This window comes from Anopheles gambiae, chromosome 3 (assembly GCF_943734735.2).
Source record: "Anopheles gambiae chromosome 3, idAnoGambNW_F1_1, whole genome shotgun sequence".
Classification (NCBI taxonomy): Eukaryota; Metazoa; Arthropoda; class Insecta; order Diptera; family Culicidae; genus Anopheles; species Anopheles gambiae.
The window spans coordinates 76,953,723-76,977,654 of NC_064602.1; the positions used below are offsets into that span (position 1 = coordinate 76,953,723).

A 23,932-nucleotide genomic window follows, 5' to 3' on the forward strand; every position below is an offset into this window, starting at 1 on the left:
AATTTTCCACTCTTGAAGAGAAGAGCCTTTTTTCATTCGAAATTTCTTGCCAACAATAGGTTTCGGAATAACAATAGCAAACCCGAGAAGCTACATTCTAGTGATGGGAAGAATGAAGCATTTGTCAGAATCGGTTCCGGCCAGCTCCAAAGTTTTCTGGAATCGATTCCGGGTAGTAGCTCCGAAATCGGCTCTCCGGTATCGGCTCCAGAATAAATTTCCGGAATCGACTCAGGAATTGGCTCCGGAATCGGTTCCGGAATCGGAAACGGGTCCGGAATCGGAATCGACTCCGGAGTTGAAAATGGCTCCGAAATCAGAATCGGCTTCGAAATCAAAGGTGATTTCGGCATCTCCATTAGAATAGGCCTTTGGGTCCAATGGCGCTACGTATTGATAGCCGCAAAGAATGCAAATTTACTTGTAAACGATCCATTTTGAAGGAGATTCCCGGGCTGATTTCGCTTCTGAAATTTCTCATTTCATTTCAAGAACTAATTCTCATTACGGAGCTAATTCTAATTCTGGAATCTTTCTGAATCCTTTTTCGGTGCACATTGTGATTCCCTGGTCGATTCCGATTCCGGAACCGATTCTGATTCGGAGTCGACTCCAGAATCAGAATCGGCTCCGGATTCAACTTCGCAAATGCCTCCAAAATCGGTTCCGAAATCGGCTTCAGAGTCGGAATCGTATCCGCAACTGATACCAAAAACGGAATCGGAATCGGGTAGGTCCAATTCTGAACTCCCGTAACTACTAAATTCCCTTGCAGAGACAGAAATAAAAGCTACAAAATTCCAGTACACATTATATTATTTTATGTAAATCGATACACAAACACACCAACACCGTCCTTTCCGTTCGTGATTCGCGGCGCAAGGCGTGCGCTTCTCGCCACTTTGCCGCTCGTTCCTGCGTGGAATAAAGGTGTGCCAAAAACCGATTCGCTTCGACAAAGTGCAACATTACAAAAACACACGATTGTTTCAAAGTCAATCCTCTCACCTTGCGCGGCCCCTTGTTCGCCAACACTAATGCCGCCCCGCCGGCGTTCCTTTCGAAATCGAAATGCTGCTCCCGGCTACACCCCCCTACGCTCAAACGCTGCTAAATCCTACTCAGCCAATGTGTTTATGAGTGAAGATGTCCGAACTTGTGTAAGCCAATGCGTGTGTCTGTGTGTGTCTCAAAACTACCCCACAGGTCAGTCTGTGTGTGTCCTAGCATCATTTAGCTAAATTTTGATTAAATTTCCCCCTTACTTTATCTGTCGTCCTTTCAATGGTAATGTGTGTGTGTTTTCTGCTGCTGCTTTATTCCGCTACCTTGCCGCTTACTACCGCTTCTTTTCGCGCCGTGTACAAATAACATTGGTAAACATCACACTAATATGAAAGCTCCATTGATTAGTTATATGAATATTTTCTGTTTTCTGTTTTCTGTTTGATCGTTTCACTCATCCTCGTTCAGCTTTAGCTCGATGCCCTTTTGCACTACCTTCACTAAATCCTTCTACCGTCTCAGTTCGCCTCTTGCGCCATTCTTCTCACTAAATCTGCTACCATACATAAAACTACGCACTCCTTACGAAGGGATTGGGAGAGGGGTAGTAGGAGGAGGAGGCGGGAGTAGAATATGTAATCTGTGTATATCGTACGCTTTTCCTATTTTTCCGCGTTTGTAAACTATTCGCACCAAAAACATTGTGCGCTATAATATGTGTTTGTGTGGGTGTTTTGTCGCTATGCTTTTGTTTGTTTGTTTGTTTTGTAGAAAAAAATGCACAAAAAAGTCTATCATCTAGCGCGCGCCGTTCAAGAGACGTTGTTCGCTGTATATATATATAAGTAATAATGCAGTGTGCTTCCGTTCCGTGGAATGCCCCTCTAACGGATACTGGGGATGGTGGTAACAAGGGTTTAATATGTTCCTGATTGTGTGTGTGTGTGTGTGTGTGGGTCAGTGGGATGGGTATGATTTTCGGCTAATCCTACGTTTGGTTTTGGTTTCCATGCTCAACTGTAGTAACTATAACTTAGCGGCTTTCACATCAACAACAAAAAACCTATCATACTATCATTACTTTAAGGTAATCGCGCATTTCGTGGAGGTACAGGGCTGGATCGACTGGCAAGAAACCCTTTCTTTTTGGAAGAAACTAAGGAAGGAATACATCTCAATCCCTGCACTTGATTTGTTTACTGGGTGAAGGGGGCTTTGATTCGCTTGCTGGGTGTAAAAAAACGAACCAAAAAAACGCAACTACTATGACTAGTAAACTAAGCAGCAGCACACTGTTCTACCTGTTTGTTTGTAGCCTGTATCAAGATGGAAGTGGGTGTAAGTTACTATCCCTGGCCTTGGAAAACACCTGATTCTCCCTTGTTTGCACGCTCTCCCTACACCACGCGGGTTGCTCCTCCCTTCCATTCGCTGCACGCTGAAATCGAACCTCCAAAACGTTTGTAACCAATTTACATCTGGATGGCTGGCCGATGCATATTCCAATTACACACAAAATAACACTTATCCATTAACACGTTGCTAAAGATGTCGATGCCCTCCGTCCCAAAATATATGCCCTCATCCGCCTGGTCGGTCGGTCGGTCGGTCTATCCCCACAAAAGCACACCAAGCGCTAGCACACAAACACACTTGTGCCTAAGCTGTCGTCTGCGGTATCCACACACACACCCTGCACCTATCCTCGGTGTGTAACCCTGCTCCAGTTTACATTAAGGATCGTATTTCGCTATCTTTGGATTGTGAGGCTTTGATCGGTCCACCGTTGGCGGACGCCTCCTCTTCGTTCTCGCACGAGTTTGCCGCGATCGTTGTGTTGCGCTTGTTTTTCGGTGGGAAGAAAACCTAAAAGGAGGACAAAACAATGTACAGGAATGTTTTGTAGAGCTGATTTTGGAGGTAGCTAGCCGGCTATTGTTAGTTCAATTCCGACTCCGGCAAAATCCGAACCACTAGTTTCGTCCGGACTCGCACGGGGTCGTTCGGAGTCGTTCGGAGCCGTCCAGAGTCGTTCAGAATCGTCCGAAGTTGTCCGGAGTTGTTCGGAGTCGTCTGGAGTCCTCCGGAGTCTTTCGGAGCCGTCCGATGTCGGCCGGAGTCATTGGGAGTCGGAATCATCCCGAGTCGTCCAGAGTCGTCCGAAGTCGTCCGGAGTCGTCCTGAGTCATCCGGAGTCGCCCGAAGCAGACCGGAGTCGTTGGGTGTCGGAGTCATCGTAAGTCGTCCGGAGTCGTTTGGAGTCGTCTGGAGTCCTCTGGAGTCTTTCGGAACCGTCCGGAGTCGTTGGGATTCGTCCAGAGTCAGCCTGAGTCGTCCGGAGTCGTCCGGAGTCGTTCTGAATCGTCCGAAGTCGTCCGAAGTCGTTCGGATTCTTCTGGTGTCGTTCGGAGCCGTTCGGAGTTATTTGGTGTCGTTCGGAGTCGTCCGGAGTCGTTTGGTGTCGTTCGGAGTCGTCCGGAGTCGTTTGATGTCGTTTGGAGTCGTCCGGAGTCGTTCGGAGTCCTGACGACTCCGACTTTGAACAACTCCGGACGACTACGACTCCGGGCGACTCCGACTCTGGAAGACTCCGGACGTGTCCGGACGTGTCCGGACATCTTCGGATAATGCTGGTCGGACCTACTAGCGTCGCGGTGGTACATACCTTCATTGCACCTCGAACCATCAACCGGAACCAGTAGAGCTGTGGCAAAAACAGTGCCAAAATGCTCACCTTACATCCCCACGGTAAGTTCCACACAGCCTAGGGGAAGAGAGCACAAAGAAAGAAATTAGTAAGACCCGAGTTCAATATTCCTCAATATGTTCCGATCAAACTCACCTCTAGGAATGGTTTGTTCACTACCTGACTGTAGTAGTAGCACACGTACGGCATTAGAAAGACGCGGCACCAGAAGAACGTGACCAGCATCACCAGCCCATTGATGACGTAAAGCTTCGACTGTTTCAATCCCATCACGCTGAGAATGCTACGGAATGACACGAACGGTGTGGACAGCTCCATCATGAACATGAAGCTAAACACGCAATCTCCCAGCCCGCCTCGAAGATACTGAAAAGCAATTACAGAGAGAGAGAAAGGAAAGGGATTAGAATTAAATCCACTCCTTTTGCATATTTAAACACGTGTGACGCCGCTTTCCTTACCGATATAACGACCAGTCCGTACGAGCCAATGAACAGATGGTGGAACACCATCAACGGATGCGACGCCAGGTACTTGGCAAAGCTCGGGATGCCCAGTTTGCAGGGCGTCACGAACGAGAGCGTCCCTTGCGCCACGCTCGGAATGTCCTCCAGTGCCTGCAGTGTGGCCGCCTTCTCCATCCCTCCATTTCCGGCCGCATCGTCCCCCTTGGCGGTGCCATTTCTTCCCCCGCCCTGATTGTTGTTCTCCCCGGCGGCCGGCGACTGCAGGCCCAGCTTAACCTTCAGCTTGAGGGCCGCCTCGGCCGCATAGATTTTGTACATCGACCATAGGTCGTAGAAGAAGTACGAGGCCGCAAACCAGGCGTACGATTCGGACAGGAAGTGCGAAGCGTGCAGAAAGTTGCGCGGGCACGACCAGCGGCACACGAACAGCCCGGCGATGCAGGAAAAGGCGGCCTGCACGGCGGACACGAGCCTGCCGAGGAAAGCGAAAGGATTAGGACAGGAATTAGAGATAACAACAACAAAAACACAGTGTTGAGTGTTGTGCTTTGAGCAACCGCGCATACGTACTTGTTCGTGATGTCCAGCACGTCCGATACGCGTAACCGGTACCGCTTGACGAAGCTGTGCCCGATGGTCGTCCGCAGCAGTAGCTGGTTAAGAAACTCGGTAAGGGCGACAAAGTACACGAACCCTAAGCTGATAAGCAGCGCACCTTTCTGGACCGTAATGCGATCACTCGGGTCGAGCGTGGACAGGCTTGCGCAAGCCAGCGCGAACGAGCCGACCGAGTAGAGCAGCGAGAAGACGCAGCCGCGCGTGTTTAGCTTTTCTTCCACCATCCTCCTGGCGGCGTTCGGTCGTTTTCCGTTTGCTTCTTGTACCGGAATCCTTTGACCGGGAAGGGGAGGGGGGGCAAAGTTCTTTCCCCGCAAGGGTAGCGCACAAACACACACAGACACACGTTTTGTTGGAAGCTTCAACCCGCTGTACCGCTGTTGTTTTCACACCTGGGGCGCTACTGCTGGTTCATTTTCACACTGCTGGAGGAACACCAAACGCGTACACACACTTGTCTAGAACGCGAGAAAGCGAAAACGGAGAAAAAAGGTCAACAGGAGTCAATTAAAATGGTAAATAAATCACGCACGCGATCTGTGCGCGGCCTCCGCCAGCCAGCCCAGACGTTTGTGTTGTGACTGTGTGACGAGCGTGTGAATGAATCAATAGCCCGACGACTTTCGATTAAATGTAGCCCCTCCCCCTCTACCGTTGCCCCAGATTCCGCTCTGTGCCGTGCCGCGACGGTCCCGCTGCCAGCTCCACACACACGGAATTTGCGGTTCGGATCTGGTCGCCTTTGCGCTTACATAATCTCCCCCCGTCAAAGGCCGAAGGAATATGTGATTGTTTTGTTGTTTTGCGATAATAGCACATCCGTGAGCAGTGTTATCGCTTCGCCGACTGGTATTATGCCGGAGACTGTCCCCGCCTGATAACAGTCCGTCCACTTAGCGCCCGGGATCGTGTGAAACTGAAGGAAAAACAACCCGATCTGTGAAGGTTGCACGCGTGCACGTGCGCCGTTTTCCATGGCGGAGACATCGCTCCCCCCTGTGGCCAACCGTTGTGAGTTGGCCCCACTCCCGCGGGCGGGTCACACTCGCCCGGAAAAAAGACTCTGTCCCCTCCGGAACCAAACAAACCAGCGAACGAGCGCTCCACCTACCTGCCGGACAGAAATGACGACGCGAAATTTGAGGCGTATGTGTTGTCTGACCGTGCGTTGTTCCACTCCGTGGCCGCCACTGCTCGCTGCCTTTCTTACCCGTCCACAGGTGTGTCGTAAACCGTCGCCCTGTCCTGCCCTGCCTTCTCTCTCCCTCGCACCCGAAAAGGGACGCGCTGTCACTATTTCATAACTTGGCAAAACGTCAAAAAGCTCTCCAGCAATGTTGTTGTTGTTGTTGTTGTTGGTGCTTTTGCTTCTGCAAAGGGGGTTGAACGATTGAATGGGAACGTGTGTCTGCTCTAAGTTTTTTACTGTGCATGCTAGTGATGGGTAAAGTTGGTACAAATCCGTTGTTTGCTCCATTCCGATTCCGATAATTTCGGAATTAACTCCGGATGGTAGGTCCGCCCTGCATTATCCGGAGTCGTTCGGGATTGTCTGGAATCGTCCGGAGTCGTCCAGAGTCGTTCCGAGTCACCTGAAGTCATTCTCAGTCGGAGTCAGAGTCCTCCGAGTCGCCTAGCCGGAGTCGGCCTTCAAAACAAAGGCCTGTATACGAAGTGCACGCGCAAAATGGAAGAGAAAAACACAACGAAATGAAATGCCTGATCAGAAGTACATTAGGCGATTACCACATTAGGCGATTCCTGTTGACTTTGGCCGATTCCGGTCGGCTCCGATCGATTCTGGACGACTCTAACAGGCCTATTATTTACACGAATGACATTCGATTCCACCGGAAGCAGTCAAATCGAGCGGGAGAAAAATTTATATCGTTTTCGCCATTCGAGTCGATGAAGGTTTCGTCGACATTTTTATTCTAGCATCCGTGTGTTAGACAGTTGGTCGAAGCAATGAACTCTGAATGACTCCGCCCGACTCCTACCGACTCTGGGTAACTTCGGACGACTCCAGACGACTCCAAACGACTCCGACTCCGTGCGGAAAATAGTGGTTTAAATTTTGACGGAGTCGGAATCGGACCAACACTAGTCGGAGTCGGATCGAAGTCGTGGGTGCGCTCCAGAGAGCACATCACTAGTGCATACGGCGTTTGTGAAGAAAAAAATTAACTTTATTAAAATAATTTGTGTTTTTTTCACCTTCTAAACATTAAACTAACGTTTTTGGCTTCTTTTCTACCTTTGCCATTTTGTCTATCACAATTCGTCTATTGCAATTCAAGAATAGATTCCTGAACCGGGTCAAGTTTCCTGGCAGTTCCTGGACCGGAACAGGTTCAAAAGCAGCTCCACGACCAGGAAAGACACATGACAATATTTAGAACCTAAAAAAATCCCCTCCAGCTCCTGGTTATTGATATGATCCTGATCCGGTTCCTTCGCCGGGGTTAGACTGAGGCAGGATCCAATTTAAAGGATGATTTGAAGACCATTTCTATGGCTGAAATAGCTTCAGGACTAGTTTCAGCATTGAAATGTACGCAATTTATAAAAACATGACATTAACCCACTTATGTGACCTTAAACTGATAACCACTTTCATCAATATCCGACAAAATGATACAGAAAATGACGTTTATTAATTATTTCTTACGTTTCGTACACTACCGTTGATCTTTTAACGATAGCCCATGCAACTTGTTGGCATTTTCGTTTGAAAAGACAGTAATTCCCTTGCTAGTATTCACTTCCCAACCCTATTTTACACCATTTGGAGGATAAAGTTCGTCAAATCCGCATCCCGGAACCGGCCGATGCGTGCCGCGTACGAGATAAAGTGCGCCAGAAACGTCTGATCGTGCACGCGATGCAACAGGTGCGACATTGGGCCGGTGGCATGCACGGTTGCGAACGCCGCATCGCCCTCCCGTGCATCGGAGCGTACCACGACGATCAAACTATCATCGAGCACGGTGCTGGAATGGAAAAGAGAAACCCCATTTGAAGCAGTTCGAGCTCGAACAGAAGGGAAAACCCACTCACCTAAGCTTCCGTAAGGTCGCCTTCACAGCAGCATCCACTTCGGCCGCCCCGATGGGCACGCTCGGATCGGCAATCGCCACCAGCACGAAGCCTTCCGGCCGGTCCAGCACGTGCAGCGCACCGACGGCCAGATCGTGGAAAGCGTTCGGTTGGGCCAGCGTTTGCCGTTCGAACAGCCCCAGCGCATACTCGCGCTCGTCCAAGGCCGGATCAAGCAGCTCCTTCAGCTCGGTGGCCAGCTTGTAGCTCGTGTCCGCATCTAGCCGCTCCCCTTCCCACGCCGACTCGAACGCTTCGCGGCAAAACTCTTCCGGACAGGGCAGCGTGCCGGCAATCACGTTCAACGCGCGACCCGTCTCGCCGTACAGTAGCTGCGTGCGTACGTCGGGGCACTGCTGCCCATCCGGGCCCGCGTACAGCCAGCTCGAGTTGGGTGTATGCGCGTACAGGGCCGCGGGCGTTGGTTGCACAAGCTCCCCGTTCGTTACCACCCCGGTCAGACGGCCGACGGCTTGGGCCCACTGCAAGATCGAGGCCGCGCGGTGCGTGCTGTTCGGCGGCTCGTTGCAATCGTCCGAAGGTGAAACGGCCGAATCAAACCCAACCGTGTGCCGGTGACGTGGCTCAATGCCACAAAACATGGCGGTCGGATTGAATGAGACGGAGGCGCCGGCACCGTCCGAGGTCGTGGGGCGCAGCAAGGCCAGATGGGGAAACGATTCCCAGACGGGTCGCGGATCGCCCGGGGAAGCGGCCGCACTGTCCAGAGCAATGAACAGGACGACGTTTTTGGCACGCTTCTTGTTCTCGTCCACCACGCGGAAGGCATTGCGCAGTTCGGCCAGATTCGCCTCGAACCAAACGGTTTGCTCTGTGGTGGAAAAGCAAAAAATAAATAATTAAAAGAAGAAAAGTACAATGTAATAAATTAAATCATCGTGTCATTCACCTGCCGGCAGCTCGACATCGTACAGGTCGACTTTCGCGACCACTTGACCTTCGTTCTCGTACACCACGATCAGGCTGATGCACAGCAGCACGATGATCACCACCACCGCGACCAATACTCCCACGCACAGCGCACTGCAGCCCACCCCCGGCGGCTTTTGGCTGGGAGGGCGGCGACTATTGTTCACCGTTTCCCGTTCGCCATCGAGCTGGCGTCTCCATTCGGGGCCACTGTACGACGACCCGGCCGCAGTGTCACTCGTCGCAAAGTTGAACTCTTCCCGTGTCATCTTCTTCTCCGGGAATCCGGGTGCAAACACACACACACGCACACTCTTTCCACCCCAAGAAAAGCTCGCCCAGCCAGTCAGTCAGTCAGCCACTCAAGCGAACAAACAAGTGATCGGACAAGTGATCGTGCGGCTGTGTACGCGATAAGATACTGGCTGCCCTCTCCATCGAGCAGGTATGATACGGGTGTTGGGAGATGCTAATCATATACACAGGCTGGACTGGGTGGGGAGGTGGTGAATACTATGTTTGCGATAGAATAAAGTTAGCCTTACCCCAGGTGCACCTTTAGCGCGCGTTCGGAGGGGGTGTAATGAATAATTGCTCAAACAGCTCATTTCTCACTTCTCGCTCAGATTCATTACAGAGAACAGAATGGGATTTTTTTTCATTTGCTTTTATTGCGCTCTAAACGTAGGAAAGATGATGAGACATACACACACAGGAGAAAAAACGTGTTGCATGAAGTTTTAACGTGTAACGCGCGGTTGCTTTTGCTGTTTTTGAATCGACATGTGTTACATGCGTTGTTTCCTTTTCATCGATAAACGCCAGCATTGCGCCAACACACGCACCCCACCTCCACAAACTAAACCGCGGGCTGGCGGGATAAATGGATGGATAAAGCGATTAAAACCAAAAGAAAGAAAGAAAAAAAAACATAAACACTGCATGGGAGTAGGGAATAAAACAAAACATCATGCCCCTTTAGCGATGATTCTAAAATCATGAAAAAGCGAAAAAGTATTTCAAACCGTCGTTTAGATATTTCCATACCAACCACGAACGAGACCCAAAGAAAGGGTGAAAAACTTATCTTAAAATTCTTTGATAAACGCGTGATTCAAGCAAACAATGCGTACGGCGACGTATATGTGCGTGAGGAAGGAGAGGCGAGAAAACGTTATGCAAGCATAAGGATTTAAACACCTTCCGGCCTATCAACACACACGCACGTACCGGTAAAGCAAAGAAGCAGGCGCAAAGAGAGAGAAAGAGAGATGTGCATCCGACCGAAGAGTGGGGAGGAAATCGCGCTAGTCTGTCCCTTAGATATCATCAATGTTCAGATCATCGCCATCCTCGTCATCCTCCTCGAGCGAGGCCCGGGCCAGCTTCTTCGGGTCCGGTTTGGCCGGCTCCTTGCGCAGCGAGTCCACCTTCGCCCGATCGTCGTACTCGATCTCGACCTCCGAATCGTCATCCTCCTCGGACGATTCCTCCTCCTCCGCCTCCTGCAGCCACTGGACGAAGGGTTTGGCGCGCTCGTGGATCTGGGCCGCGATCTCCTTCGAGACGTACTTCTTGCTCACCTTCTGCGACCAGTCGAGGATGACCTTCTCGTCCAGCACGTCGCTGTCGTAGAACAGCTTCAGCAGCCCGGGCACCTTGTCCATCAGCTTGTCCGCGTGCAGCGAGATCGTCTGCTCCAGCCCGCCGATAAAGTACTTCTGCGCCTTCTTGTCCTCGTGCGTGAAGCGCAGCAGCAGGTTGCGGTACTTGCGCGCCTCCTGCGTGATGTTGGCGGTGAACAGCAGCTCCACCAGCACGAGCGTCGCCTTCGACTGGATGTCGAGCCGGCTCGCCTCGGTCACCAGCTCCTTGTGCACCTGCACGTTGTCCAGCTCGTTCGCGTCCCGCTTGCGCTTCACCAGCTCGTAGAAGATGTCCATCCGCTCCTTCTCCGTCTTGTCGAAGTCGTCCGACACGGTCATGTTCTTCGCGCCGTCGGTCAGATCCTGCATGCGGGCCCGCACCGCCTCCTCGGACGTGTCGACCGTCCAGCTCACGTCGTCCACGTCGCCGCCCGCAATCGACCCGTTCGGCGAGTCGGCGTCGCCGTTCTGCTCGCCGTTGGTGCCGTTCTCACCACCGCCGTTCGCCGTGGTGTTCAGCCCGGCCGTCGAGTCGTCGCCGTTCTCGCCCTTCTTGGTGCGCTTGCTGCGCTTGCCCTCGGTCAGGGACGCGCCCTGGCTGGCCGGGTTCACGTTCGGCGGGTTCTTGATGATGAACGTGTTCACCTTGTGGTTCACCTCGAGCGGCCCGTGGAAGCCGCACGCCTTGCAGCCCTGCGAGATCGTACCCTTCTTGGACGAGACGATCAGGTCCGTCTCCGGGTTGTCGCACTCCGGGCACAGCACAAACTTGCGGATGAACCCGTCGAGCAGGTCCTGCAGCTTGGCCGCATCGTGCGAACCGTTCACAATGAAGCGTTCGTTCTGCCAATCATACGAATTGCGTTAATTACTGTGACAATCATGCACACAAGACACACAATGTCGCTTACCTTATGGTCAAATTGCGTTTGAGCTCCCAGCTCGCAGCCAAAGTACTTCGTCGGGTAGGTTGCCGGGCGGCCGATCGCGCGCGCCACATCGGCCATGTTCACGATCACCGTCTTGATGCCGTTTCCCTTACCCTCTACCTTCGCGTTGATGCGGGGCATCTTGTACCGGTAGAAGATGTCGGTCACATTGCGATTCACGTTCACGGTAGCCATTTTTGCTTCTTGTATCGACCAAACAGGCAAGATAGAGATGAAGTCAACGAAAACTCTCTTTTGACACGCAGTTCTTCACGGAACGCTAGACAGCTGCAGAAAGGCAAACAAAATAAAGAATTAAATTTAAATTATTTACATGCACCAACCAAGCATTGCTGGAAAATGTCGCTGTCTATGATAATCATAATAAGTCAATCATAAAAAAAATCTGACTGAAACAAAATCCATGCCAGCGCGTCACGTATTCAATTGTGATGAGCAGAGGCGATACTCAAAACGATTGGTGTGACCATTACATGCTTCGTGACATTTTTGCGACCTTGCTTGATCAATCACTTTGTCATGACTTTTTTTACTGTGATTACTTCTGCAAAATGTAACTAACATAGTCATGACAAATTCTGACTGAAACAAAATCATGTCAGTGTCACTAGCTCTACTGTGATGATCAGAGGTGAGACTCAAACAGTTGTTGCGACCATCTTATGCTTGGTGACATTTTGTGCAACCAACTCTTGGTCAGTCACTTGGTCGCGACATTTTCTGTCGGTGATCATCACGATAGTCATGGAAGATAGGTGGTGCGTGAGTGTGGTCCCAAGCAACAAAATGACCATGTTTTCTCGCTCTGTTCGACCCAACAGACCATCAAACCAGATAGAGCGAGACAGTATGCGCATTTTGTTGGGACCACACGCCAAGTATATTCCAAGAATGTCGTGATTATCACCGACAGAAAATGTCATGATCGAGTGAGTGACCAACAGGTGCTAAACGAAAATTTCACTAAGTATGTGATGGTCGCACCAGCTGTTTGAGTCTCACCTCTGATCATCACAGTAGTGTACGTTACCTGACTTGAACTTCGTTTCAGTCTTGAGTGCCGGTGACTAAAACAGTGGCATTTGGCAGCACTTTTCCAGCCAGAAATAGTCATGATTATGCTTGCGACGGCATTAAGCTCAGCTTGTCGGTCAGAGTATAGGGTTTGACGCTAGCACTCGCACGTCGCGTTCGGCATGCCATGACTCACTTTCATTGAGTACCAGCAATGAACATTGGCTGGTATTATTGAATCCGTTCGTAGCGGCGGCGTACGTCCCGACACTCATTTTCCAAACGTACTAGATGGTTGCTACAGTTATTCACCGCGGCGTTGTAGGACCGGGCTCATGAAATGTGTTGCCATCCCTAGAATTTCATGTGAGCGCCGTACGTTCCCGCTACGAACGGGTCCAATAATACCAGCCATTAAGCTACCAACGATATGATCATTGATTTCGGGTGTGATTATCACGTGGTTCTCATGACATTTTACAGCACTGCTACCAACAACAAAAAATCGCTTACCTTAGCCACTCAGTTTTGGACGCGAGCACGACAAAGGAGCGATGATTTCCTCACACTTAGCGACAGCGGCGGATATCCTCGTGTTGGATATATGCGTGTTTTCCCTGGCACAACAGGTGAATGTTGCTTCAAGCACATGGACCAACAGCACTTTTGGGTGTGCTCACACAGCTTCGCAGCAGTGGTTCATCAACCCCCCTCTCTTTCCTACTTCATAGGCAAAGAAGCTTCTTCCTCGGGAACGCGCGCAAAAGGCAAACACGTGACAACATGCGGTATGGCGTTGGATCGCGAATTGTCGTCGTCGTCGTCTTGGCGAGAATGGTTTTACGATGTTCGGGGAGGGCTTACACGCTCACACACACCTTAGCGAAACCACTGTTGCTCCTGGCTGGCCAAATTCATCTGTGCTTCTTTGCGACGATCGTTGCTGATCGGACGGATGACGGTCGTCGTGGTGGTGGTGGTGCGTCGGCACTGCTGCACCAGCAACACGTCGGTATTGGCGTCAATGGCGGCGTTTTCACGTTCCAATCGAATGCTGGCGGTGGTTGCTAGCAAAAGCATTTGTAGAATTTTTTGTTGTTTGGTGGTGGCCGGGGTGGTCGGATGTTTGAAAATTAGCGGCTTCGGGATTCGCACCGGTTTAAAGGGGATTTTGGCAACACTCTCGAACTCACGCCGGGGCGGGGGTTCGTTCTTGATTGAGACTATTTTGTTCAAAGATCAGTCACAGTCCTTTTCCAAACGCGCGGCTACAGACTTCCAAAAACTGTACTCTCGGGAGCTTTTTGCTACTTTCCAGGTGGGGCTTTGATTCTAAACACGCTGCGTGGGGGGTAGGGGCGTGATCGTTCGTCAACACGCGATCGCCATGATGGGCACACGGGTATTATAATGCCATACGAAAGGAAACAAAAAATAAAATGAAATAACAAAACAATAATAATTAATTAGCGCTAGCTACTCGCCCAAACAACATAAACGTTAGTCGTGGGGGGATTCGTTCGGGAAGGCAAGAAAGAAAATGCTCAAAACAACAAAGAAAATTCAAACTCAAACTCAAAAACTAAAAAGTTGAAGCTTAAGGAAAGATTGATTTAGATTCGGGGAATTATTGCCCTCGACCACGTGACGCGTTCTTTTAGAAGGGAATTGAATCAGCTTTTTTGGTTCCACTTCACAAATGACTTCTACTGACAATGCGTAGTACTGGTAGTAGGGCGTTTTAAATTAGCCAAAAATGCGGTACACTCCGTTATCTTTTCAAAAATTTAAATTTCTGTCGTTATTTCTGTCACCGCAGATTTCGCTGCCGGTCTTCACGTCTTTAATGCACGACAGGGACAGTGGTGTTTAGGTTTGGTGTGTTAGATTTATATAAATGCGACCTCAATAATCACCTTTTTCCTGCCACTCTGTCTCTCTCACCGTCTGTCATTCACACCGTTCCTAACACAGTCTGTGGTGCCACCGGGACCGCCAAAAACCGCTGCTTTTAGCATACGCGATTGATCTCAGCGGTGCACGAGCGAGACACGGTGTGTGTGCTGGTTGTCCTCTTTTTTTTAATTTTTTGTTTTTTTTTTTGGCGCAAAAATTTTAGTAGTAGCAGTAGTACAAGTAGATGGTTCTTAATAACACAATTTTTAAATTAATTTTTTACAGATGCCTAGAGGATGTCGCGCAGAGTGTTTTCACGTTTCTCTGAACGGTTGTAATTTCCGGTGTCTATTGCTAGAATATTTTGAAGTCCTGCCGGGGCAGAGCGCGGAGGGAAGGCGAAAAAAGGGAAGAGAAAGAGAGAATGTGTTTGGAATGAGAACGCGTGCCCTTTCTCTTTCTTCCTTCCGTGGTGTGTGTGTGTGTGGTTTGTATAGCAACACAAAAATGGCACGTACCTATGACTTTTACTGCTTCTATGAGAAATCATGCACGTCGTACCACTGGAACTCCTTAATATGGGAGAAAGCGGTGCCTCTTTGAGTGCTGGTGTTTCTGTAGAAAGGCAACAAATTTTAAAAATAAAAATAAATCATTAATAATATATTCTAACAGCGACATTTACGGACTAAAATGGTTAAAACGTTTTATTGAAAATAAAAATTCAAAATTTCATTTCAAACAAGTTCCCACAACATTCGTTACCGTCGTGGCACACATTTTTAGCATGAAAAAGAACTAAAACAAATATTTCCAAATTTCACTTACCTTGTACGCTTTCTAAAGTCATATAAAACGATAGGCGCCGCTCCAGGCGATCCTTGCTCGTGTTAATCAGTGGACACAAAATGTGCTGCCGACGGTGTGTGAGGGTACGGGTGTACAGTTGGGGGGACCGAAACTTCAGCAGCTTCGTCACACTTCCACGAGACACGGGTGTGAAGGATGTGTGTTGAAACAAACCTGCCAACTGGAGCAGTTTTGGCTAAGAATTTTTCACAACTACGTGCGTCCGGAAAGTGGTTGTGTGTCCCCGACAAGCACACACGGTATTATGAAAACGTAATATGTCTGTAGAAAAAAAGAACAGAAAAGAGAGAGAGCGAGAAGGTAAAAAAGGGGAACCAAAATTAAATTACAAGATAATTTGGACGCGTTTTGCCCCATTTTTTTTTCAACATTATGTAAAGTGTCACGTACTCATTTTTTGCCCATTCCATTGTGACGAACTAATTTTTAGCCCCTTAATCAGCGAAAGGATTATTGGTCTGGATCTCGCCGAAGAGAAAAAAAACACGACCTGCAGCAGAACAAGTTCGCCACGGTGCAAAATCTGTCGATGTATTGGTATCCACAGACCGATGAGGCGGGAGGGGGTAGGGGGAGGGGACTGTAAAAATATGGCGATTGGAGTTCGAACAAAAAAAAATAGCCTCCCTTATCACCATCGCGGGGTGAACGGAAAAGGTTCGCATGGGAACGATTCGCTACAGGCGAAGGGTTCGGCTTCGTTTCAATACCCAATTCCGTGTCCCTTGGAACGGGTTTCCGAAATCGGGGCCGTATTTTTTCATTACGCAAGTAGGCGCAGCGAGGACCATCACCACCACCAGGCTGCACAGTGGCAGTAGCAACAAGGCAGCTAACCAGCCAGGGGGCGGGGTAATGGTAATGGTAATGATGATCGGCCACAATGCAAAATTTTCAGTCTGCTCGTACGTGCAGGAGCAGGAGCCAGCGTAGGGGTGATTCGTTGGCAAGAGTAGGACGGGAGACCTACCACGTCTGCCATTCACCACTACCACCACCATCTGGCAGGGTGCTGCTAATCTCAACGGAAAGGAATTGTGACGAAAATGGACGGATTTTACGGGCCGTTCGCGATGAAAATTCGCACCCAAAAACCACGCAACGCCCTACTTACTCGGTGAATCCGAAAGATGGATGAAGATTTGAAGCGCACGAATACGATTTTTCTTGGGAGTGATTGAAAAGATTTTCACACTTGCAGTGGAGGGGTTTTGCCACAGTATTGCTCTACGCACAACTTACACAGTCACGGATTGCTAGAGAAGTGAGGAAAAAGTTCGCTAGAACGTGATAAAACGCATGTTCCGCAGTCGCACCCCGTGGTGGTGTTGTGTTCCTCCTGCATAGAGCGTGACGTCAGTAGTATAGTTAGCTCGCTCACTCTAGTTAGAAAGGGTACGCAAGCAAATGTCATGAGTTGAGTTGGTCACAATACCACTGTATGGGGTACAGCTACGCAGCCGGGATAGCAACGGAAACTTCGCTTCGAAACGGTTGGCTCATGGTGTCGTCCATTGAGGGTAACGTCTTATTGCCTTTTCGGTGTATTTTAAATAAAAAAAAACTTTGTAAAAATGTTCCGAAAATTAAAATTACATTAACAATCACGCTTCACCTGCTCAGGTATGGAGAGAATGACAAAGGTATCAAAGCGAGGAAAGTACCACTAACTGGCTAACCACCAACAGATGGCGCTAGATTTTTTTTATGCTCTGCCAAGTGCCACAACTACGCTAAAGGCTGGGGGACGTTGTCCGTACTCGTTAGTCCGCTATTTTCACTAGCGCATCTGGCGACGACCAGCGCAAGCTAGATTTCGCTAAAAAAAATTTGTGTCTAAATTATTCACACGTGGTCGACCTCGCTCATCTAGTTTCGACCAGCCTATTTGTATACCGTTGGAAATGTTCATAAACGGCCATAAAATGCAACAAAGTAGGCCGTTAATTGTTGTTGTTGGACAAATCGTCATTCATACAAAGCGCTGGGCAACATTTCTCCACATCTTCCAATATCTATCCGTCATTGGGTAAAATTATAGCCTCCTCGACCCAAAACGTTTTTTTTACAGATAAATTACACCAGCATTTAGCTTCCACCCGTCACCGAAAGATGGCGTACGCTTTAACAAAAATTACACTACGGAGTTCGATCAATGTAGCCCGGCCTTAAACTACCACTAAACGGGTTCTAAACGGCTCGAGCTATCAATCTAAACGAATTATAAAAAGACCTCGTTTAGCAGACGGCAAACGACTTATGTATTCTAAAAACAGCCAAAAAAAAGCTGTTGGCGGCATCTGTTGGTGGGATAGCCATACAATAGAGCTTCACATTGGGAGCTTTCTCCTTCCCTTTGTACTGTAGTATGATTTTGCATTGCCCAAGCGCCACAAATTAAGCTTAAACGGCTGAGAAATCAAATATCCATAGAAGAAAATAAATAGAAGCTCCATAACTTCATTAGCTTGCTCAATAGATGGCGTATTACAACTCAATCATTATATTTTGCTGTCTTTTTCTTGCAATGTGTTTTGACAAGTTTCATCTAATCATGACCTATGTAGCCTTCTAACTTTCCGAACAAAAATCTATATTAATGGTCGTGTGGTCAGATACGTGGGTATCGACACCAACGACTATTACTCAAATATTACTTGCTTCAATGCTGGTGGTTCACATTGGAGTTTAGTATTTAAACAATCGTATCGCCGTTCTAGTTCTAGCGATGCATAACTTCAATGCGAAATCTTACAGCAGTACTGAAGGAAGGAAAAGACTCTCAAAGCAAGGAAAGCGCTCCACTGGTTGAATTGAATATCTCACCAACAGATGGCGTCACCGTTTTTTTTTTTTGCTATTTTTAGAATGCATGAGTCGTTCACCGTCTGCTAAACGTAGGTTTGAAAACAAATGCGCCAGAATCAAACAATTCAAACGGGCACCCACGCGCCCGCAGGAGCTATAACCACTACCTGACACTTCCAAAATGGTTATCTGGGATACAATAAATGACTCCTCAGATATGGTTATTTGGAGCTTCAAACATTTTATACATATTAGAATGGATTTAATGTAAATATAACACTGTAGATAAATTTCGAATTAATACAAACTACACAACGTTTGAGATATTCTATCTACAAAACTTCGCTCAGCTCCTCGCTTTAGGACAGATTCTAATGGACCGAGCACACTGTCCCACGGTAAGACGTTTCAAGCGTCTGCTGTCAAACAAAATGCGTCGATTGTGGGGGTTTGCCAAAACACGATCATTCCAAAGTGTTCAGGACAGCCAGCGACAGCACGCATCGAAATGTTTTCCTCAGAATCGTTCATTGAGCTGTAGGAAGCGGACGTGCGACCATCCGCGTATGCTATGCGGCAACATCAACGTGTGTGATACGAGAGCCCAAAGAAGAGAAAACTTGTGAAGTGTACAAACGAAGAAAGAATTCCCGATAATCCTTAGTTTTCAATCAGTTTTACTTGCGTTCTGCAATCAAGAGGATTTCCTGGAGTGCAGTGATCGTCGCTAACGGTGCAAATATCGGCCGGAAAAGGTACGTAGACAGAGACACGCAGAGGGTGGAGAGGGACGCACCGAACAGATCAGCAGAAATGTTTTTGCTGAACATGCAGAAAGCTGTTCTAGGCATGGAGCAGTGTTCGATTGAACGATGCGCGGCGGGCGTAGTGATGGTGGTGGTGGTGGTAGTTCGCCGTGTCTTCTGCCGTATTCCATCAGGCAAGCCCATTTGTGATCTACATTGTCGGGATCTAGCCGGCGAGCGAATGCGCAGCAGTGTTTGGCTTTCGTAGAAAATGGCTCCCTTTTTTGTGTGGACGAAATTCGATTCTTTGTGCGTTCAGGCGCGCTCGCGCACACACATCCACAGCGCATGTTTGAGCACGTTCTGTTGCCGGACGTTGCCGGCATTGAAGAGGTGCTGTTTGTGGAGCTTGGGCACGCTGTTTTATTTTTCTTATCAGAATTTTCCCAATCCTTGGCGGGTGCTGTTGCAGGCGGAGAACATTGAAGCTGTGCGAGGCCTTTTGGGGTTGGGGAGAACAATTACGAGTGCGTAATATGATCCGGCGATATTCTTGCTTCTCCACAGCTTTGCACTTCCTTTCGCCTGGTGGAGCAGATCACTTTGCCCACCGACGATGACGATTCCGCAGTGTGGTTGAGAAAGACCCGCGCCATCTTTTTTTATCCGTTATCGAGAACGTCGTCCTGTCTTTTGCAGGAAAGAAGTTTTCAAAAAGAAGCCTTCGAGCCATGAAGATACACTCCTCACCACTTCCTGTCTTTTAGTGAGTCTGCATTGAAATGCAGAATCGGCAGAAAAGCGTAGGAACAGAAAGCGACGTTTCATTTCGAATTTTGTTGGTTTAGAGTTTTGCATTTAGCCGGTCTCGTAGTACAGTCGTCAACTCGTACTACTTAACAACATGCCCGTCATGGGTTCGATCCCAAAATAGACCGTGCCGCCATACGTAGGACTGACTATCCTGCTATGGGGGGGAATCAATTAGTCACTGAAAGCCAAAGCCTACTAGTGGGTACCGACAACGGTTGTTGAGCCAAAGAAGAAGAAGAAGAAGAGTTTTGCACTACATCTTAATGATCCGTTCATACATTTTGAATAGTTTGCACACACACACATACACACACACGCTGTTAATAGTGTCGTTTTTTGGTCGTTCAAGGTGTAGCATCCGAACAGAATGGACCAACCCAATCGTGGACGCGGTCGCGGAACACGTGGCGGACCCGGCGGCAGCGGTGCGCAGCCGAACTGGAAGCAGGGCGGTGGTCCCTCCCGCCCACCGTACGTTTCCGACCGCCCCCAGGAAGCAGCAGGCACTAGCGGAAATGGTGGCCACGGTAACGGCAATGGCAACGGCAACGGCAACGGAAATGGAAATGGAGATCCATCCACTAGATCCGTCGTACCGGTGGCACAGCGCGGCGGCGGCAACGGTGGCGGAGCAGGGGCCGGCGATGGGCCGTCGGGGCGGGGTGCGATGCGCGGATCGCGCTACGTGCCGGAGGTGGTCGTGACCCGGCTGCCGAACGCACCGTCCAAGCATGGCACGCTCGGCACTAAGCTGCTGCTCAAGACGAACTACTTCCGGCTGACGCGCAAGGAGGACAGCGTCATCTTCCAGTACCGCATCGACTTCGATCCGGTGGTGGAGGATCAGCGGGTGGTGCATGCGCTGCTCCGCACCCAGGGCCCGCTGTTCGGGCCGTACATCTTCGACGGCACGATGCTGTTCCTGTACAACAAGCTGCGGCAGGACGAGGTCGAGCTGCAGGTGAAGGACCCGCGCACCGACCTGCTGTACAAGCTGCGCATACGGCGCGTCGGCACGGTCGACATGACGTCGGAGAAGGCGTTCCTCATACTGAACCTGATGCACCGGCAGGCGATGGGCAGCCTGAAGCTGCTGCCGATCAATCGGTACTACTTCGACCCGCTGGCCAAAATCTCCATCCCCCAGTACGGGCTGGAGCTGTTCCCCGGGTACGTGACGTCGATCCGGCAGCACGAGAAGGACGTGCTGCTGTGCGTGGAGATCACGCACCGGGTGATGCGCACGGACACGGTGTACAAGACGCTGCAGAACATGCAGCGGCAGCCGGGCGCGTTCCGGGAGAACTTCGTCAAGATGGTCGTCGGCTCGCAGGTGATGTGCACGTACAACCAGAAGTCGTACAAGGTGACGGACGTCGACTTCAACACCACGCCGTCGTCGTCGTTCACCAGCCGGGAGGGCGAAAACATCACCTTCATGGAGTACTACCGCAAGGCGTACAACATTACGATCCGCGACCCGAAGCAGCCGATGCTGGTGTCGACGCCGAGCCAGCGCATGCTGCGGTCGGGCGCGAGCGGCCCGATCCTGCTCGTGCCGGAGCTGTGCCGGCTGACCGGCATCACGGACGACATGCGGCGGGACTTCAATCTGATGCGCAGCATCGCGGACCAGACGCGCATCGGGGCGGACAAGCGCATCGAGCGGCTGCAGCGGTTCAACGAGCGGCTGCAGGAAACGCCGGCCAGCCGGGAGGTGTTCACGTTCTGGAAGACGGAGCTCGACCGGCGCCTGGTGGAGGTGCCGGCCCGCCTGCTGGCGCAGGAGACGATCATGTTCCGGGCGGACGGGGGCGGCGTGCCGGCCGGCCCGGAAGCGGACTGGAATCAGGCGTTCCGCAACAATCACATGTTCAAGACGGTGCCGCTGCAGCGCTGGTTCATCGTGTGCGAGCGCAAGGCGGAGCAGCTGACCCGGGACTTTGTCGGTGCGATGATGCAGGTCTCGAACGGGATGGGCTTCAAGGTGGCACAGCCGCAGATGTAAGTTGCACGCTTCACTCTCTTTATTATTTGGGTAACGCCTATGTTATTCTCTCCCCCGCTTCCACGATAGCCTCTATCTGCAGAACGATTCGGGCGCGTCGTACACGAACGCCATCAACGAGCTGATGAACAAGGATCCGCAGCTGGTGATGTGCATCGTGCCGAACGATCGGGCCGACCGGTACAAGGCGATCAAGAAGAAGTGCTGCGTCGACCGGCCGCTCCCGTGCCAGGTGATAAAGGCGCGCACGATCACGCCGAAGAATCAGAACCTGCGCGCGCTGCTGACGATCGCGACCAAGGTGATGATACAGCTGAACTGCAAGCTCGGCGGCATACCGTGGATCGTGAAGAACCCGCTCAGCAGCGTGATGGTGGTCGGGTTCGACGTGTGTCACGACGCGAGCGACAAGTCGCTCTCGTACGGTGCGCTGGTCGCGACGATGTACGCCGCCAAGCACATCGAGCCGAAGTACTTCTCGGTGATCGAGCGGCACCAGCGGGGCGAGGAGCTGTCCAGCTTCCTGTCCAGCAACATCGTGAAGGCGCTGCGCAAGTACCAGGAGCAGTTCGGCGAGGGCGTGCTGCCCCGCCGCATCCTCGTGTACCGCGACGGCGTCGGGGACGGTCAGCTCGGCCACGTGGTCGACCACGAGGTGCGCGCGATCAAGGAGAAGCTGACGCGGGTGTACGAGAACCACGAGTTCAAGTCGCAGCTGACGGTGATCGTGGTGAACAAGCGCATCAACACGCGCCTGTTCGACGGGGGTCGCAACCCGCCGCCCGGCACGGTGGTGGACGATATCGTCACGCTGCCGGAAAGGTAAGTGTGTGTGTGTGTGTGTGTGTGTGTGTGTTTGAGGCGTCTCGTGTACCAAAGGTGTGCGTATGTTAATGACTTTGTTTTTGCTCGTAGAACCGACTTCTTCCTTATCTCGCAATCGGTGCGCCAGGGTACGGTGTCCCCGACCTCGTACAACGTGATCTTCGACGAGAGCGGCCTCAAGCCGGATCAGCTGCAGGTGTACACGGCGAAGCAGACCCATCTGTACTACAACTGGTGCGGTTCGGTTGCCGTACCGGCTGTCTGCCAGTACGCCCACAAGCTCGCGTTCCTGGTTTCGCAGTTCATCCATAACCAGCCCCACAATATGCTAGAAGGCCGCCTCTATTATCTGTAGAGAGTCAGCGAAAGAGAGGAAGAGAGAGAGAGAGATAGAGAGAGAAAAAGAGTGCGAGACAGAGAGAGATAGAGAGAGGGAGGAAGAGAGAAAAAAAGAAAGGGGTGAGAGATAGAGAAAAATAAGAGAGAGAAAGAAGAGAAAGAAAGAAGAGAGAGAAAGAAGAGAGAGAAATAAGAGAGAGAAAGAAGAGAAAGAAAGAAGAGAGAGAAAGAAGAGAGAGAAAGAAGAGAGAGAAAGAGAGAGAAAGAAGAGAGAGAAAGAAGAGAGAGAAAGAAGAGAGAGAAAGAAGAGAGAGAAAGAAGAGAGAGAAAGAAGAGAGAGAAAGAAGAGAGAGAAAGAAGAGAGAGAAAGAAGAGAGAGAAAGAAGAGAGAGAAAGAAGAGAGAGAAAGAAGAGAGAGAAAGAAGAGAGAGAAAGAAGAGAGAGAAAGAAGAGAGAGAAAGAAGAGAGAGAAAGAAAAGAGAGAAAGAAGAGAGAGAAAGAAGAGAGAGAAAGAAGAGAGCGAGAAAGAGAAAGAAGAGAGAGAGAAAGAGAGAGAAAGAAAGAGAGAAAGAAGAGAGAGAAAGAGAGAGAAAGAAAGAGAAAGAAGAGAGAAAGAGAGAGAAAGGAGAAGAGGGAGAGAGAAAGGAGAAGAGGGAGAGAGAAAGGAGAAGAGGGAGAGAGAAAGGAGAAGAGGGAGAGAGAAAGGAGAAGAGGGAGAGAGAAAGGAGAAGAGGGAGAGAGAAAGGAGAAGAGGGAGAGAGAAAGGAGAAGAGGGAGAGAGAGAGAAGAGGGAGAGAGAGAGAGAATTTTTTTTAATTACATTCATTTAATTACTGTTTCACCTTTCTTTATTATCGACCCGTCGCTACTAGTTAGTGACGCAAAGAATAACCATTTCAACTGCTACCTTGAAAGGTGGAAGCAACAAAAGGAAGGGGGGTGTCCTCTATTAAGTGTTAAACACACCCCAACGCCCCCCGTCGTTACCTACTTTTTTGTATTTTTTTTTGCGCTTTACTTTCAATCGATACAGTTTTTCCTGCCACGCGCGCTCCCTCCCTACACATTGCTGACAACTAATTCGAAGCTCTAAGCCAGAATTATTATTGTTCGTAAGTAAGATACAAAGACGGAGAATAGCTCTGCAATTGTGCCAGAATTTTATAGAATGTACTTTACATCCCCCCCCTC

General features: G+C 50.1%; 4 protein-coding genes across 10 annotated transcripts; 1 reads left to right on the forward strand and 3 right to left on the reverse strand.

Annotated features, from left to right (window-relative positions):
• Positions 1-798: 798 nt before the first annotated feature.
• Positions 799-6,128, reverse strand: LOC5667936 (ceramide synthase). Of its 4 annotated transcripts, none has more exons than XM_061654937.1 (6): positions 5,909-6,128; positions 4,750-5,255; positions 4,174-4,651; positions 3,848-4,078; positions 3,671-3,769; positions 799-2,871 (listed from the first exon to the last, which is right to left on the reverse strand). In XM_061654937.1, the coding sequence occupies exons 2-6, from the start codon at positions 5,019-5,021 to the stop codon at positions 2,734-2,736; spliced, it is 1,218 nt and encodes a 405-aa protein (XP_061510921.1). In that variant the 5' UTR covers positions 5,022-5,255; positions 5,909-6,128; the 3' UTR covers positions 799-2,733. The 4 variants fall into 4 exon arrangements, with proteins under 4 accessions (XP_061510921.1, XP_061510923.1, XP_061510922.1 ...); XM_061654939.1 differs by lacking the exon at positions 5,909-6,128 and adding an exon at positions 5,550-5,847; XM_061654938.1 differs by lacking the exon at positions 5,909-6,128 and adding an exon at positions 5,330-5,802.
• A 1,304-nt stretch (positions 6,129-7,432) lies between these two features.
• On the reverse strand, positions 7,433-9,594 carry LOC3291269 (membrane-bound alkaline phosphatase). Its single transcript, XM_564301.3, has 3 exons — positions 8,807-9,594; positions 7,858-8,728; positions 7,433-7,790 (listed from the first exon to the last, which is right to left on the reverse strand). The coding sequence occupies exons 1-3, from the start codon at positions 9,093-9,095 to the stop codon at positions 7,577-7,579; spliced, it is 1,374 nt and encodes a 457-aa protein (XP_564301.3). The 5' UTR covers positions 9,096-9,594; the 3' UTR covers positions 7,433-7,576.
• A 2-nt stretch (positions 9,595-9,596) lies between these two features.
• On the reverse strand, positions 9,597-16,509 carry LOC1270719 (eukaryotic translation initiation factor 5). 3 transcript variants are annotated; one of them, XM_061654520.1, is made up of 7 exons: positions 16,317-16,509; positions 15,161-15,463; positions 14,851-14,947; positions 14,353-14,704; positions 12,950-13,777; positions 11,384-11,689; positions 9,597-11,315 (listed from the first exon to the last, which is right to left on the reverse strand). In XM_061654520.1, exons 6-7 carry the CDS (start codon positions 11,594-11,596, stop codon positions 10,146-10,148), a joined length of 1,383 nt encoding a protein of 460 aa, XP_061510504.1. In that variant the 5' UTR covers positions 11,597-11,689; positions 12,950-13,777; positions 14,353-14,704; positions 14,851-14,947; positions 15,161-15,463; positions 16,317-16,509; the 3' UTR covers positions 9,597-10,145. The 3 variants fall into 3 exon arrangements, with proteins under 3 accessions (XP_061510504.1, XP_061510505.1, XP_061510506.1); XM_061654521.1 differs by lacking the exon at positions 14,353-14,704 and having other exon boundaries at positions 16,317-16,486; XM_061654522.1 differs by having other exon boundaries at positions 14,353-14,947; positions 16,317-16,486.
• A 1,937-nt stretch (positions 16,510-18,446) lies between these two features.
• On the forward strand, positions 18,447-22,879 carry LOC1270718 (protein aubergine). Of its 2 annotated transcripts, none has more exons than XM_061656273.1 (4): positions 18,447-18,765; positions 19,919-21,573; positions 21,647-22,399; positions 22,493-22,879. In XM_061656273.1, exons 2-4 carry the CDS (start codon positions 19,937-19,939, stop codon positions 22,755-22,757), a joined length of 2,655 nt encoding a protein of 884 aa, XP_061512257.1. In that variant the 5' UTR covers positions 18,447-18,765; positions 19,919-19,936; the 3' UTR covers positions 22,758-22,879. The 2 variants fall into 2 exon arrangements, with proteins under 2 accessions (XP_061512257.1, XP_061512258.1); XM_061656274.1 differs by having other exon boundaries at positions 18,463-18,765; positions 19,925-21,573.
• The last annotated feature ends 1,053 nt before the right edge of the window (positions 22,880-23,932 follow it).

Bases quoted from the DNA above. Each gene is read 5' to 3' on its own strand.
- LOC5667936 (XM_061654937.1), bottom strand. From the start codon at position 5,021: ATGGTGGAAGAAAAGCTAAACACGCGCGGCTGCGTCTTCTCGCTGCTC. The intron at 3,770-3,847 runs GTGAGTTTGATC...CTCTTCCCCTAG, and splicing joins TGAACAAACCATTCCTAGAG to GCTGTGTGGAACTTACCGTG. The intron at 2,872-3,670 runs GTATGTACCACC...TCCTCCTTTTAG, and splicing joins TGGTTCGAGGTGCAATGAAG to GTTTTCTTCCCACCGAAAAA.
- LOC3291269 (XM_564301.3), bottom strand. From the start codon at position 9,095: ATGACACGGGAAGAGTTCAACTTTGCGACGAGTGACACTGCGGCCGGG. The intron at 8,729-8,806 runs GTGAATGACACG...TTTCCACCACAG, and splicing joins CGATGTCGAGCTGCCGGCAG to AGCAAACCGTTTGGTTCGAG. The intron at 7,791-7,857 runs GTGAGTGGGTTT...TTTCCATTCCAG, and splicing joins GCGACCTTACGGAAGCTTAG to CACCGTGCTCGATGATAGTT.
- LOC1270719 (XM_061654520.1), bottom strand. From the start codon at position 11,596: ATGGCTACCGTGAACGTGAATCGCAATGTGACCGACATCTTCTACCGG. The intron at 11,316-11,383 runs GTAAGCGACATT...TATGATTGGCAG, and splicing joins AAACGCAATTTGACCATAAG to AACGAACGCTTCATTGTGAA.
- LOC1270718 (XM_061656273.1), top strand. From the start codon at position 19,937: ATGGACCAACCCAATCGTGGACGCGGTCGCGGAACACGTGGCGGACCC. The intron at 21,574-21,646 runs GTAAGTTGCACG...CTTCCACGATAG, and splicing joins AAGGTGGCACAGCCGCAGAT to CCTCTATCTGCAGAACGATT. The intron at 22,400-22,492 runs GTAAGTGTGTGT...TTTTGCTCGTAG, and splicing joins ATCGTCACGCTGCCGGAAAG to AACCGACTTCTTCCTTATCT.